We start from the raw sequence: 16,538 nt of genomic DNA, 5'->3' as shown, positions 1-16,538 counted from the left end.
TTTTTTTTTTGTGAAAAAGGAACTCCCTGCATATCCTTACCATTGTTCAGTCCATGCTGGGAGCTGTAGTTTTACGCCGTACAAACCTATACGGCAGAGGTTGCACTAAATTGAGCTGTATTTGTGCTGGTGCTGTATTTATGTACTGAACTTGGTTCTGGTGTTGTTTTTATTACCGAAATGTTGGCCTACTGAAAAGTATGTACAGTATATGCCCTCAATACTAGGGCGGGGCTCCTTTTGCATGAATTACTGCATCAATGCGGCGTGGCATGGAGGCAATCAGCCTGTGGCACTGCTGAGGTGTTGTGGAAGCCCAGGTTGCTTTGATAGCGGCCTTCAGTCCGTCTGCATTGTTGGGTTTGGTGTCTCTCATCCTCCTCTTGACAATACCCCATAGATTCTCTATAGGGTTTAGGTCAGGTGAGTTTTGCTGGCCAATCAAGCACAGTGATACTGTGGGTATTAAACCAGGTATTGGTACTTTTGGCAGTGTGGGCAGGTGCCAAGTCCTGCTGGAAAATGAAATCAGCATCTCCATAAAGCTTGTCCGCAAAGGGAAGCATGAAGTACTCGAGAATTTCCTGGTAGACGGCTGCGTTGACTCTGGACTGGGCTAAATTGTGATTTTTGGGCTTTGTACACCACCCTATCCACTTTTAAAAAACATGGGTGTCGCTTACAAGGAGGCGGCGCCGCCACTGGCGGCTTGACAGATTTACTATAATCCCTTCATGGATAATACACATAAGTTTTGGCTTCAGCTTCAGTTAGCTGGAGTAAGATGCACACATTTATTAAGAGGCCCATGCCGGGCCTCGTATGTTGAACCCGCAATCAGACTACCTCCCCCTTTTCAAACAGTCAAAATTAAAAAAAATACTCTCCTCACTGCTCCGCTTCTCCACTCAGGCTCTCACAGTAGGCTGAGGCTTATTCAAGGTACTGTCACCAGGCAGCTCAGGATGTTGTATGTCACGCAGCAATTAGGACGTTGAGTGCTGCATCACATATAAGGGCCTGACGCAGCTCGGTCCGATGAGAAAGGGGAGGGGGTAGTCTGTTAGTGGGTGAGGCAAGATATGGGACACAGCACGGAGCTCTTAATAAATGTGCTGCATCTTTCTCCAGCCGTTTATTAACATTGCCATATGAAACGCCAATCTTAATAAATCTTCCCCTATGTGTATTATCCATGAAGGGAAGTCAAGGTGCTTATCATTGGATCAACATTGCTGTATTATAGGCTGAACTGGATAGATGTATGTTTTTTTCAGCCTTACAAACTATGTTACTATGTTATTGCAGCTGTCATGCATTATTTTGCAAGATTTTTTTTTTACTGCCCAATTTTATTCCACCTACCTAAGGCTGGGTTCACACGAGCATGTTACGTCCGTAAAGGACGGAACGTATTTCGGCCGCAAGTCCCGGACTGAACACACTGCAGGGAGCCGGGCTCCTAGCATCATAGTTATGTACGATGCTAGGAGTCCCTGCCTCGCTGCCGGACAACTGTCCCGTACTGTAATCATGTTTTCAGTATGGGACAGTAGTTCCACGGAGAGGCAGGGACTCCTAGCGTCGTACATAACTATGATGCTAGGAGCCCGGCTCCCTGCAGTGTGTTCAGTCCGGGACTTGCGGCCAAAATACGTTCCGTCCTTTACGGATGTAACATGCTCGTGTGAACCTAGCCTATTAGAATAGCTCACGGCTGAACTGCATTGGTTATTTTATAATGAATTCCTTTGTATTTCTAAAATGTTCTCACAGGTTTGGCAGTACCAGGCATAAGGCAGTCATGCAGCAAGCCTCCTGTATTGTACCTTGATATTTAAGGAGGTAATATTTCCACTTTAAGAATTAAAATCATTATGTATTTAAATCAATATATGTTATATTTCTGCAGGGGTTAATTTATTTTGTAGGCAACATCTCATACCATATTTGAAAATTGCAACAGATCAGAATGGTTATGAGTGATGTATAAGGTGGCCAAACAAAAAAACATATTCCCCCCAGGTAAAAAATTGAAGTTTGCATGAGTTTTAGGGCTTATTCAGACGAACGGGATATACGTCCGTGCAACTCGCGTGATTTTCACGCGCCTCGCACGGACCTATATTAGTCTATAAAATTTTCTTAAAAAGGAAAGTTTTTTTTCTTTTTCATACAACTGGGATCATATTAAACATTTAGCAAAATCCCCTCTGTGTAAATCATGTGACTGGCACTAGCAACATTTTTTCAATAAACTTTATTGTCATTTTATTATATAACATTCACAGTTCACAAATAATTTCTCAGCAACATCATTTAAGTTCACAGCATGTCACATACAAAAAAAAAAAAATCAAAACATTTTTTAGAAAACATTCAGAGCGGCATTTCCAGAATACAATCTCTGTCGTTCTTTATCAATGCAACCAATAATCTTAAATACAAAGGCCTACAATTAACAATTGTCAAAAAATACTCTCTAAAAAACTCTCAAACCCTCCATTAATCTTTGGAACCGATTATTTCAAGCAGATATTTTTATATACCAATCATTTTGCCAAGATAGTAAATGACTTTAAGCAGTAATTTATCATATGTCTTAAAGGATCAACAGAAACACACCCACAAGAGGGAGCTCTAAATAGTAATATCGCAGGGGTTAAAACAAGACGATAATTATAAAATTGAGCTACTATCGTGTGACTATTTCTTCAGAACAAGTTTCAGGTAGAGCTCTGAAATTGTGTCACAGTCCTGCAGAAAGAGGGACATGCAAGACGACATGCTACAGTTTCAGCTTGACATAAAAATCTACAGGAGGTGTTATAGCTTAATGAATCTGAGAATGAGATCATACCAGTACTTCAAAGCTCTAGTCAGCAATAGGAATATGAAGCAAGTCAATCAAATATATACATATCTGCTTAGCTTTATTATGCGCGGCTCTGTTGGCCATCAAAGGCTTCTCTTAGAATTAAAGAGGCTCTGTCACCAGATTTTCAAACCCCTATCTCCTATTGCAGCAGATCGGCGCTGCAATGGAGATAAGAGTAACGTTTTGTTTTTTTCAAAAACGAGATTTTTGGCCAAGTTATGACCATTTTTATATTTATGCAAATGAGCCTTTCTTAAGTACAACTGGGCGTGTTTAAAGTTATGTCCAAGTGGGCGTGTATTGTGTGTATACATCTGGGCGTGTTTACTTGTTTTACTAGCTGGGCGTTAGGAATGGAAGTGTATGATGCTGACAAATCAGCATCATCCACTTCTCTTCGTTACCACCCAGCTTCTGGCAGTTCACAGACACACAGCGTGTCCTCGCTCATCCGACGCAATGAAGTTCCTGTGGGAGGAAGTGACGTCACAGCGTGATCTCGCGAGGACACGCTGTGTGTCTGTGCACTGCCAGAAGCTGGGTGGTAACGAAGAGAAGTGGATGATGCTGATTCGTCAGCATCATACACTTCTATTCACAACGCCCAGCTAGTAAAACAAGTAAAAACGCCCAGATCTAACACACAATACACGCCCAGTTGTACTTAAGAAAGGCTAATTTGCATAAATATAAAAATTGTCATAACTTGGCCAAAAATGCTCGTTTTTAAAAAAAACAAAACGTTACTGTTATCTACATTGCAGCGCCGATCTGCTGCAATAGGAGATAGGGGTTTGAAAATCTGGTGACAGAGCCTCTTTAAGCGTTTCATCGCTTACTCTCCATTGGGTGTCAAGATAGGACAGTTAAACTAGATATTATGTTTTATAAAGAGATTATTAGACGTTTAGATTGAACTTCATATTGGCTGTAAAGACATAGAAGATAATTTACCGCCATGTGTCCAAGATACAAATTAGACTTAACGCACAATATAATACCATGTAGATTGACGTGAACCATTATTGCTCCAACATCCCAAAACCAATGTTCTGTATTATTTCTAAAATTGTTTGTTTTAAAGTTTTCTTTTTTAGAAATAGAATCTAGTAGCAAACACGATGTGCCATTGACTCTTGTAAGCGAAGTGAAGCTTTTAAGGCACTTTACATCAAGAAATGTCATTATGAACAATTCTCTAATATATAACTATATAATTATATAATTATATAATATATAACTATATAATATATAACTATTTTCACAATCACTCCCATTACGGCTGAGAGCAATTCAGGTAATAGGGCAGGGCAGGAATTTCAATGACCTGGCCTCCTGCCATATAGAAGTGCAATTTACCTCTACTGTAATTTAATGAATTTAGAAACTTGTTCCTGCTCATGAAGGCAGCGACTTTGGTAATAAATATACGATATATTGGGGAATTGTTGATAATGGAATGCCCTTATATAAAGTGGTTCTAATGAACTCCAATAGACTTAAAGGAATACACAAGGGGAGATCTATCAATACTGTCTTAAAGATAGGCTGTATAAAACTAGACTAGACAGGCAGCTACTGAGACAAATTTACCGCAGTTACGCGCTGTATGATAATTTGGCGGCTCTTGCTAGACATGCTTGACACGTTCTCTTTCTTATGCCGCCTCTTGGCTGGTGTACTTTACATGAATAAATCTGCTGCATTTTTGTAAAGACTTTTCGAAACAGTCGAGGAAGGTGCAAAAAGTGTCTAAAACACATAATAAATTTGGCGCACAGCATGTATGCCAGTTTTTTTTCATTAATAAATCTTACCCACTGTGTTATGCCTAGTACTGAGCCTGAGGGGCGGTGTATGACACAGGGATTCTGCCCTTAATGTACCTTGCATCCCTTTGTCATGCACCACCGCCTCGGGCGATGTACTAGGGATAACTGTGTATTGTTTTTTCATAGAGTGTTCCTTTAAAAAAATATTTGTGCCCCGCTTACAAGTTAACGGCAACATCAGTAATACAACATTCTGCTTAGTATGATGCCCATTGGTTGAGACATATCGGGCTTGTTTTGTAACCCTTGCAATCATTTTCTTATATTGTTATTTACCTTCATTTTTGCTATTTTTAGCTCTTTACTGCTGGGAGACATTGTATCCCACTTGTACTCGTTCTCGGTAGATTTATTGGTATATTTATTTGCAAAGGAAGAACTACTCCACTTATTATTCAGCACAGTCCTATATTTATGACTGTTGCTCCAGTTACTTCTTCTTTCATGTAGAATAGACTTATTATATACACTGACAAATTAGCCTCATATAATAATTACCGATTTGCAGAGATCTTCCTGCTGGAATTTTTTAGACAAAAATCTAGATCAGTGTCCTGACTTTGGAATCATAAAGTATTCAACTCTAATAATAAAACTTTAAATATATATATTTCACATATTTAGATAACCTTTTATACAACTAGACAATAAAATGGGTTAAATCACTTGCAGCACAGAGTTGTGTGTGTATTTGTATATTGAATTCAGAGACACACACACACACACACACACACACACACACACACACACACACACACACACACACACATATTAGACCTCAGCTCAGATAAATAATTTATACATCATGTTAGGCAGCACTTCTATCTCTCAGTCACAAATTTGGGGCTGCATTATAGAAATACTGGTGAATTCCATGTATTTCCACTCACTGTATATAAAATTAAAGGGGTACTCCAGTTTTATTTATTTGTAGAATAGAAAATCATATTGTTTTCTAGTTTATAAGGATTAGAAATTCTGCTCACATACCTTTCTTATAACAGAGCAGTAGGCCTTTGTCTAATCACAGTGCAATAGTATAGCCCGCAGATTTTTCCTGTGTAATGTATCCATGGGCTAACTGAATAGGACTAAACAAGGCGTTGGTCGTGACCACGCACACACCCTCACCTATCATGTGGCCCCTAGCATTAAGTTAGAAACAGGGTTACATGACATACATGTGTTGGGGCAACATGGAGGACACATCCATGGTCTAAGTGAATAGGACTAATGGTGGAATAATGATGAACAACTACCCTAATGTGTGTGTATATTTTCTTGTATATAATGGCTTCCTGTCTCTAGATTATTTTTAAAATGGCCACCTGTCTCTAGGGGTTGTTGTCATAGTGTTAATAAAGTTAACTGTTAAAAAGGACACACACAGGCGAGACAGGGACAGGAATGTAATAGGTGCTCCAACACAGACACTGACAGACATGATGATGAGATGTTGCAGTAGGTGGAAATACTGTTTATATCTGCTCCTCAATAACTTATTATTCACCTATTAGATATGCCATTGGTCACATGATGTGTGGGTGGTCCGTCACATGATTGATGCTATGTTTAGTCCATTCAGTTATTGTAAATACATGTATATTAGAAAACTGTATGATTTCCTATTCTATAAATACAATAATAAAAAAATTTTTTTAAGTGTACAACCCCTTTAAGAATTCTTAATATTTTATTGAAGGACTGTACACTTGAGACCAGTGGTGTGCATGACATGACCAAATGACTGCACAGTATATGTATCATTCTTAATTCTCAATAGCTTGATTGACCAGAAATTCTCAAAACCAACATTTTTGCCATTTCAATCAGATATATCATACAAGTCAAATTGGCATCCAGCAGCTGAGAACCCAAATCATCCAGAGAACGGCCAGGTCCTGTTGCCACCTAGGTTCCGCTTTAGAAGCTGAGTTGGCTGTTCATGCGTGGTCACTCTTTATTGAAATGAATGACAGAATACTCATAAATGCTCTCAATGATAGATTTCTGCAATATCCATTCATTTCAGTAAAGAGTGACATACTATTACCTCTGCAAAGAAAACATATGTGATCGGTATGATAATCGGGGTCCCTGCTTCTAAACCCCAACCAAACTGATTTTAATGACACATCTGATACATAATGAAAAATAATTTGGGAACACCCCTTAACACTTGTCCAAAAAGACTTTGTCAGCTAAATATGTTGCTCACCACCGGTTTAAAAGATTTTGCTAACTTTAGTTGTAAAAACATAATAAAAGTTTGCATTTCAGACACAATATTCATCACCCGTTTTACTGGTGTTTGCTCATCATGGAGAACGGTAGATAACACGCACAAGTGCTTCTAGAAAGTGCTCAGGCGGGAATCATAATGAAAAGTGCTACACGAGGAGGTGACTCCCTGAACATTGATGCAAATGAAATTATGTACCTTTTAATAAAAGGGTAGGTGCTGTGTACTGAAGCTCAGAATGGATCGTAAAGATGTGTATGCTAACTATTAGATAACTGAGATTACAATTGTAGTTGTCGTACATATTAAACTAAAAGGTAAGATTCACCAATATATATTAGTTATTTCAGAATTCAAAATGTTCTTAAAAATGAAGTGTCTAATAGGCTCTGTTCACACTACCATTAGACTCTGTTTTGTCGGGTTTCCATTTTTTTTGGGCAGTCAGGAACCTGAAAGATCCACTATATGTGAAAGGGATCCATCAGGATCAGTTCCACAATGGATCTGTCATAACTGGTGTGGCTCTGTTACCTATGGAAGTCATGGCGCTTGTATAAAGAAAGCCTAAGATGAACTAATAAGGCTAAACTGCTGGGTACAACAGCACCCACTAAGCAGCCCATAATGATGAGGGTGAGACACGCCACATGGAGACTCCTTCCCACCAGTCAGTAGTGGCGATAGGGATCACATGACATGGTGTGTCTACTTACAGACCTGCTTCTATACAGTCCCATGATGTAGTCACCACCGCCACATGGACTGATCAGCATATGGCTGATAAGCACTTTAGGGGTCATTTAGTGTGTAAACTTGTACTTACTAATTAACCAATATTACAGATGACCCAATTTAAAGGGTTCACAGATTCCCTTAAAATGTATTTGCAAATGTTAGTAGTCCTGTAATATGGATAATATAACATTTTAGGTTCCGCACGTCCATTAAAGAGGTTTCCCACTAAAATGGTATCATATCAAGATATGCCATCACTTACTAATCCATAGGGGTCCGACTACCTGAACATCCACCAATACTCACAATGAAGGGGCAGCTGCGCTTAACTAGCGTAAATATATTTTTTCTACACAGCAACGGTCGCGACCACCTGCTGTGCAGGGAACTACAACGCAGCCCGATTAGTTTGTTTTACGTGGAGCGATTTTACATTGCCCTGCACAGTGAGTGTTGCTGTGCAGGAGAAATGCCTCCGTCCCTTTAACCTCCAGATTGGCGGGGTCCCGGAAGTTGAACCCCACCGATAGGCCCTTTAAATAGATTATGAAGAATTATGTAATCTAATGTCATCTACACTACATGTCTGAGTTGCAGAGGTGCTGTCCAGGTAAACTGGGAGATGTAGATATCAAACCTTTAGGAGGTGTATGGTGCGCTGGTCATTTTTTTTATAACAGTTCTTGCTGTAGACTTTGTCATTGCCATGTTAAAGGAGCTATGTCTATTGCAGAAAACTAGAATGTACAGGAATGTAAGGAAAGATTCTTGTGTGGTATGACTATCTACAAGTATGTGTACATTCATCACCAATAATGAAGTGTGTTTAAGCAGCCAATACATCTCTTTATTTTACGCATAACACTCATATATTTATGGGCATAACTAGTAAAGAGGGCCTATACCACAATGATGAATAAACATTGCTGGACTACTACTGCTTTTTTTAAGTTGCATTTGCATTATACTAGTCAGCTACACTGCTCTGATGAGAGTTTGAATTCTGCTGTCTTGTTAAAATAACTGGGTATCTCGCAGTTCTCCTGCCTCTATATTGCTAAACTGAAAAATCACTATTATCAAATTACTACCTACAATTAGACTATTACGCTATTTTCACAGATTTTACAGATTTCACAGCAAGTCCACATCAAAATCTGCATGTGTAACACGTGAATTTTGACATACACCGCGTTATTTTCCTAAATAGTCGATGCAAATGACAGTCAGTATAATCTTCAAGCCATCAACCGTTGGAGTATAATGCAAATTTTATTGAACAAATCTCCTAATGATAACAGATTTTTTTTTAGAAGTAAAAAACTCAAAATGCACTGTTTCAAATTATTATGCACAACAGAGATCAAAACATTTTAAAGGTTGTAAAGAGAACTAAAATGGTAATTTGTTGAATTTGCAGCATCAGGAGGTCATATTTACAGAAATCAAAAGCTCTTTCAATCAAAAAAAAACTTAACAGGCCAAGTTACATGTTAACATAGGACCCCTTCTTTGATATCAACCTTCACAATTCTTGCATCCATTGAATTTGTGAGTGACAGTTTCTGCTTGAATATCTTTGCAGGATGTCAGAATAGCCTCCCAGAGCTTCTGTTTTGATGTGAACTGCCTCCCACCCTCATAGATATTTTGCTTGAGGATGCTGCAAAGGTTCTCAATAGGGTTGAGGTCAGGGGAACATGGGGGCCAAACCATGAGTTTCTCTCCTTTTATGTCCATAGCAGTCAATGACACAGAGGTATTCTTTGCAGCATGAGATGGTGCATTGTCATGCATGAAGATAATTTTGCTACGGAAGCCACGGTTCTTCTTTTTGTACCACGGAAGAAAGTGGTCAGTCATAAACTCTACGTACTTTTCAGAGGTCATTTTCACACCGTCAGGGACCCTAAAGGGGCCTACCAGCTCTCTCCCCATGATTCCGCCACCTCCTTGCTGACGTCGCAGCCTTGTTGGGACATGGTGGCCATTCACCAACCATCCACTACCCCATCCATGTGGACCATCCAGGGTTGCACGGCACTCATCAGTAAACAACACGGTTTGAAAATTAGTCTTCATGTATTTCTGAGCCCACTGCAACCGTTTCTGCTTGTGAGCATTGTTTAGGGGTGGCCAAATAATAGCTTTATGCACACTTGCAAACCTCTGGAGGATCCTACACCTTGAGTTTCGCGGGACTCCAGAGGCACCAGCGGCTTCAAATACCTGTTTGCTGTTTGCTGCTTTGTAATGGCATTTTAGCAGCTGCTCTCCTAATCCTATTAATTTGTCTGGCAGAAACCTTCCTCATTATGCTTTTATCTGAACGAACCCGTCTGTGCTCTGAATCAGCCACAAATCTTTTCACAGTACGATGATCATGCTTACGTTTTCTTGAAATATCCAATGTTTTCATACCTTGTCCAAGGTATTATACTATTTCATGCTTTTCGGCATCAGAGAGATCCTTTTTCTTTTCCATATTGCTTGAAACCTGTGGCCTGCTTAATAATGTGGAACGTCCTTCTTAAGTAGTTTTCCTTTGATTGGGCACACCTTGCAAACTAATTATCACAGGTGTCTGAGATTGATTACAGTGATCCAAAGAGCCCTAAGGCTGGGTTCACACGAGCATGTTACGTCCGTAATGGACGGAACGTGTTTCGGCCGCAAGTCCCGGACCGAACACACTACAGGGAGCCGGGCTCCTAGCATCATAGTTATGTACGATGCTATGAGTCCCTGCCTCGCTGCAGGACAACGGTCCCGTACTGTAATCATGTTTTCAGTACGGGACAGTAGTTCCACGGAGAGGCAGGGACTCCTAGCATCGTACATAACTATGATGCTAGGAGCCCGGCTCTCTGCAGTGTGTTCGCTACGGGACTTGTGGCCGAAATACGTTCCGTCTCTTACGGACGTAACATGGTCGTGTGAACCCAGCCTTAGACACAATACCATCCAGGAGTTTAATTGAAAAACGAATAATTAAATGTTTATGACACTTAAATCCAATGTGCATAATAATTTGGAACACGGTGTAGATTTTGGTGCGGATTTCACTCTATGCATTGTAAAGGGTGAAATCCGCTGTGAAAATCTGCCTAAATTTTGACAGCAAATTTGATATTGACGCGGTGCGGATTAAAAATCTGCAAGCCTTCAATCTCACACTGATATTTTTCGCTACATGTAAATGGGGTTTTAAGCCCCCATCCACCTGTATTGTTCTGTAAATTGCATCTGCACTGAAAATCCACAGCAATTCCACAGTAGGTGAATTCACCCTTAATGATCTGGTCTCCTAGAAAATATTTCTTATTATGAATCTCTCTAGTTTTCGCCCAGCTTAAGATAGAAAAGGATATTATACTGAAACTCTTCTTTCAGAATCAGAAACTCTCTTTGGAAAGATATGTGTGGCCACAAAATAGGAATATTCTATAGAGCAGAGTTTCCTAGTCAATGGCACAGGTGTCGCGTGTGGCTCTTCGGCCCCCAGCAGGTGCGGATGATATTGTGCACTAATGACACAGAATATGTGGTAGAATTAATGATTGGCAATGGCATAAGGCTCCTGGATCAGGAACATACAACAACAGTCATACTGGATTTTGTACCAAAACGAGATCATGCCATGGGTAAGTTCTTTCATTTGTTCTAATTATGGCCTGTTCACGTCAGGGTTCCGTTCGTGGGTTCTGTCAGACCTTTCCGTCAAGGGAACCTATGAACGGAAACCGTTTGCATTACCATTGATTTCAATGGCAATGCTTCCGTTGCAAATGATCTACGTTTGTCTCTGTTCCGTAAGGTTTCCATTTTTTTTTGGTGGAATGACTAGCAAAGTCGACTACGCTATTGATTCTGCCAAAAAAAAGGAAACCATACGAAAAGGAGACAAACGGAAAACATTTGCAACGAAAGCATTACCATTGAAATCAATGGTAATGCAAACAGAAAGCTATGGTTTCCGTTAATGGGTTGCCCTGATGGAAAGGTCTGACGGAACCCACGAACGGAACCCTGGCGTAGATGTGAACAGGCCCTTAGTAATTGGTGGTAAATTGTTAATAAAATTAATTGATTTTGTTAATATCTTTGTTACACTGTTTCTGGAATAGCTAATAAGTCCTGGCGACCCAGTGGTTAGCACTGCTGCCCTGCAACACTGGAGGCAATGGATTCGAACAGGTGCAACATCTGCTAAGAGTTTGTATGTTCTCCCCCTGTTTGCATAGTTTCCTCTGGGTACCATGGTGTGAGATGAAGAATTTACATTGTGAGCCCTATCGGGAACAGGGACTGATTTAAGTGATGACAGTGTGTGTACCATGCTGCAGAATATGATGGTGCTATATAAGCTATGAGAAATAGATATCAAATGTGGCTCAAGAGCGACTATAAATATTTGAAGGTTGCTTTCAATGTAAAAAGAGCACAGCGACGTTAACATGTAGAATAATTTGGTCATGTTTAGATATATGCTTTTACCAGTGGCACTGACATGAAGGTCTACTGTGATACAGTCAGGTTGTAGAGAATGATCTGTCTGCAAACACTGACGTGCAGTGACAATCTTGGAATGTACTATATTAACCTCTAACCTAGGAGCATATTTCTTACCCATGAAATCTGGAACTCAAAGTACTCTGTACCCCATCAACTAGAAATGTGCACCGTGCAAAATAACTTTTGTGGTAAAAATAACAGAAGCAAATCCACGTGGACTTTTAGGGAAACATTTCAGTTAATCTCTCCTTATTAAAGGGGGCTAAAAAGGCGCTGGTGGGATCCATAAGAGTAAGTCCTCATAGTTTACACTTCCTTGTACCCAGCATTGATACCCACATAATAGTACATTTGGCACGAGACTCACTGCAGAGTAGTAGGTTAATGTTAATACTCATAGTTAGTTTTGTTTTTTTACTCCAGGAGTCTCTGGCAGTGAAGAATGGAGGTTTTATCCAGTCTGCAGGAGTTGCTTTAAAATATACTCTGTCGTCTGGTTTTTCCACGACCTGTAAAAAAAAACACGTCACATTTGATAGCTGTCACACGATGTAAGCAGTTTAGGGTATATACACACGTATCTGTTTCCCATGCTAGGATGCATGGCACAGTGGACAATAATACTCATTATATAATGCTTCCTGAACTACTTTGTTGCCATTAACATGCCCTGAACTGAAGGGTTGTTTAGTGTAGTTTAGAAGGAGAAGAAGTCACAGCCATTAAATCTGGCTATAGATGCAATGATTATCTAACGATCAGAACTATTTTAATTAACCTTAATTGTTACGTCTATGTATGTATATAGTTTTCGACCAATGGAAATCTGCTCCATTGGTTGGAACACCTATCGAACATGTTTAAAAATGTTTCTTGGTCATTAATGTTAAATATTGCAATCGGAACGTTTAGTTCCCTATCAGCTAAGAAAAATATATGTGGGTCAATGCACATGCACAATATTTTCCACAATTCGAACGACTTTCCATGGGATTTTCCATGTATGGCCCCTTTCGAATACACATTCCAATGTAAGCCATATTATGGTCTAATCTTTGTCTATGGCCAGGTTAAAAGATAGTTGGAAATATCTATACACCGGTTGTAAAGTGATGCATTGCTTTTTAATGAATGATGTACTATTCATTTTGAGTTAACATTCCTACAGAGCAAAAATATAAATGAATCTCCCAGACTATAACTTTATCTATACCTGTCTGGTGGAAAATAGAGCCACGGTGACCGGGATCTTTCTGAAGCTGGATTTCCTTCAGAGTAAAGATTGAGGTATCTACAGAGAAGTGAATGAATGTCATATCGTTATACAGACAATGCTTTATAAACCATGGCACTGGAAAACCATAAGCAGCACGTGGTCACTTACTGTCTGGCAGTGTAAGAACTCTCTCTCCTAAGGTTTTAAAGTAAGGGTGTTGGAGACCGGTATCAGCGGAGATCCTCTTCCTGTCCTCATACTGGAAGAGATGAGGCAGATGTTATATGTACTCTGAGAATTGGTTAGAATCCGAGCAATAGGAGGATGCCACAAAAGCTATCTATCAAATGAATGGGGCTGAGCTGTATAACCAGATATAGCCCGTAGACAAAAAAGTAGACACTTTCTTCCAATTTCATGCAACCCCTTTCAATTATTTTACAAGGTGCAGAAATATGAGAAAAACTAAATTATCTGCCGTCAAGCCAATAGTATGGCAGACATATATTGCTGTAAGTTTTTTCAGTTGGTCTTTTTGCGCATTACATTCCAAAAATGTAAATCTTGCTGTCTACGGTTTTCACTTTATACTTCCATTTCTTTTAATAAATATTATTTTTTTAAAGAAAAATGTCAGTCACAATATGTTACATTATATTATAGTAAATGGTTTCCTTACCAACAAGAGGCTGTACAGTAATTCAATCCCATCAGAATCCAACCTGAAAAGGGAGACACCACCATTATCAATAATCAGGAGTAACTAAATACCTACTGAAATACTAACTGACTTATGTGCTTTTAATTTACCAAGAATACATTTATTTTATTGGTGCTTCGCAAATGCCTTGAGATTAAGAATAAGGTTGGTTAATATTACTGAGACTGAGTGCTATATGGTGGTTAGACCTATAGGCCCAATATTAAAACGTTACCTAGGCGTATGGCTTTTCAGCGGTTGTACACGATACTGTGGAAAACCATAAGCCTTAAATTCTTTGTTGGAAGATATACCAGGCCACGTCTCCTCAGTAGGTGTTCCTGAAGAAGAAAGTTGATAGATAGACAATATTTTAATTTCCATTAATAATATTAACATTAGTTTTCAGAAGGACTTTGCAGTTTTAAGGCTTTGTTCACATCTGCATCAGGGCTCCGTTCAGGGGTTTCCGTCACAGTTTTCCGTCAGGGGAACCCATGAACGGAACCCTGACTGAAACAAACAGAAACCATAGGTTTCCGTTTGCATCACCATTGATTTCAATGGAGTCGGATCTGGTGCAAATGGTTTCCGTTTGTCTCCGTTCTGCAAGGGTTCCATCGTTTTGACGGAATGAATAGCGCAGTCGACTACGGTATTGCTTCAGTCAGGGTTCCGTTCATGGGTTCCCCTGACGGAAAGCTCTGACAGAACCCCTGAACGGAGCGCTGACGCAGATGTGAACGAAGCCTAAGACATGTCAATAGTGCACGCAGTACTAGAATCATGGATGGCACATCATAGAGTCCGCTTTACCATTAACATCACTCAGTGAATCTTGCTTTTTTGTGCCATCATGATAAGGCAAGCTTCACTATAGGATGCTGTGTCAACTGTGATTTTGATGTTAACAGGACTTCACAAAAACAAAAAAATAAATGGTTTCAGTGCTGTCCATCAGTGGAGTAGTAAATGGCTGCGCTTGCAATGAAATAAAGGTTTCTATAATGCAATTTCATACAATAAAGAGTGACCAAACATGATTCAATGATGGCTGGGAACCAGCCAGTTTGCGGCCTTCCTCATCCTGTGGACATGCCACAAAAGTTGAATTTGAAAAAAAGTACCCACCTGCATGTCTTCTAACATAAGAAAATTTCCACAGTCTTCATCCTGTGGAAGAAAAAAATACTGCACACTCACCGAGTAGCCTAAAGATTAAATGAAGTTCTTCCTTAACCGTAGAACCAGGAAACATTGGTCGTCCAGTGGACATTTCATACAAAATACAACCAACTCCCCTGTATAAAAATATAAAATAATCTTTTATAAACATTTACACAGCAAATTTTTCATCCACACATTTAATATCCTCAGCACTTGTGTAGCTTTATTTTGTCTACAATATTTTCAACATTTCATTATCTAAATTTTGGTCTGAATAAAAATAAACTGTAGTAAAATGCGTGTTTAAAGGGGATGAATAGGGATTAGGCGCGGTAGTACTAGGCACAGCTAGAGTGGGCACAGCGCTTGAGCAAGCCATGTGGCACCTTCATTCTACTGATCGTGAGGGGATTGAACCCCCACTGATCATATACTGTTGCCCCATCCTTTGTGTAGGCTATCAATGGAAATTCCTGGAAGCCCCTTTAACTTTATAATAAAGAAAAGGCTGCTACTGGCAAACATTTGTCTTATATTTCCTAAACATCAGTGGCATCAGTCTACAGACATCATTCTACATTCGACTAATTGTAGTTTACATAAAACATTGGACCAATTACATTTTTGAGACGTTATCATCCATTTTCAAGATGCTACCAATGGCACACTTTGAAATAAAGAAAGGCTAACACAATCAATGCCCTTGCCCCTGTCACTCACCACATGTCTATAGGTGTGCTATACTCTGTAGATCCCAGCAGAACATCTGGTGGTCGGTACCATAATGTCACCACTTCATTGGAGTATGTTTTGGTGGGTACAGATTTGGCTCTGGCAAGACCTAAATATACAGAAGTGTAGAACACAGTCATCACACCAAGCATACCAGGCTGATAATGAAGACTTGAAGGCATTTTTATTTAGAGCCATCACAGCTCTTAAAGTTAGACTGGCCAAGATCTATCCTATCAAATATTAGTCATTGTATAGAAACTACCCTACCCCTATATACAATTATAGTCTTCCATATTCTACAAATCCAGGTCATCTCCAGCAAAACGCTAGAAAAATTAGATCCATTACCATGGAGTGCAGGACGCAGCTGCACTCTCCTTACAGTTCAATGCAGAGGTGGCAATGCTATTGGAGTGCGTCGGAGTTACATAAGTAGCCGGGCAAGCAAGCATTGAACTGTATGAAGAGTGCAGAATCCAAAACCTTGTTCTTCCAATAAGTGAAGGACCCAGAGG

General features: G+C 39.7%; 2 protein-coding genes across 3 annotated transcripts in view; both read right to left on the bottom strand.

The window, feature by feature from the left end:
• The window catches only part of SLC60A1 (solute carrier family 60 member 1), a 124,925-nt gene extending 114,535 nt beyond the window's left edge, over positions 1-10,390 (bottom strand). Inside the window, exon 1 of the mRNA XM_075853798.1 lies at positions 5,701-10,390. The gene's annotated coding sequence lies outside the window, so the exon portion shown is untranslated. The remainder of the gene's footprint in view (positions 1-5,700) is intronic.
• Positions 10,391-11,526: 1,136 nt separating this feature from the next.
• CDK18 (cyclin dependent kinase 18) overlaps positions 11,527-16,538 on the bottom strand; it is a 133,284-nt gene continuing 128,272 nt past the window's right edge. For both annotated transcript variants that reach the window (XM_075853796.1, XM_075853795.1), the window contains 7 exons: positions 16,009-16,129; positions 15,325-15,422; positions 14,357-14,462; positions 14,101-14,143; positions 13,590-13,680; positions 13,419-13,496; positions 11,527-12,714 (listed from right to left, as the gene is read on the bottom strand). In XM_075853796.1, the coding sequence (XP_075709911.1) occupies positions 12,680-12,714; positions 13,419-13,496; positions 13,590-13,680; positions 14,101-14,143; positions 14,357-14,462; positions 15,325-15,422; positions 16,009-16,129 (572 nt within the window). In that variant the 3' untranslated portion in view covers positions 11,527-12,679. The remainder of the gene's footprint in view (positions 12,715-13,418; positions 13,497-13,589; positions 13,681-14,100; positions 14,144-14,356; positions 14,463-15,324; positions 15,423-16,008; positions 16,130-16,538) is intronic.

This window comes from Rhinoderma darwinii, chromosome 2 (genome assembly GCF_050947455.1).
Source record: "Rhinoderma darwinii isolate aRhiDar2 chromosome 2, aRhiDar2.hap1, whole genome shotgun sequence".
NCBI classification, from domain to species: domain Eukaryota; kingdom Metazoa; phylum Chordata; class Amphibia; order Anura; family Rhinodermatidae; genus Rhinoderma; species Rhinoderma darwinii.
Note: the sequence above shows the minus strand (reverse complement) of the source record. Positions and strands in the feature narration are given on the sequence as shown.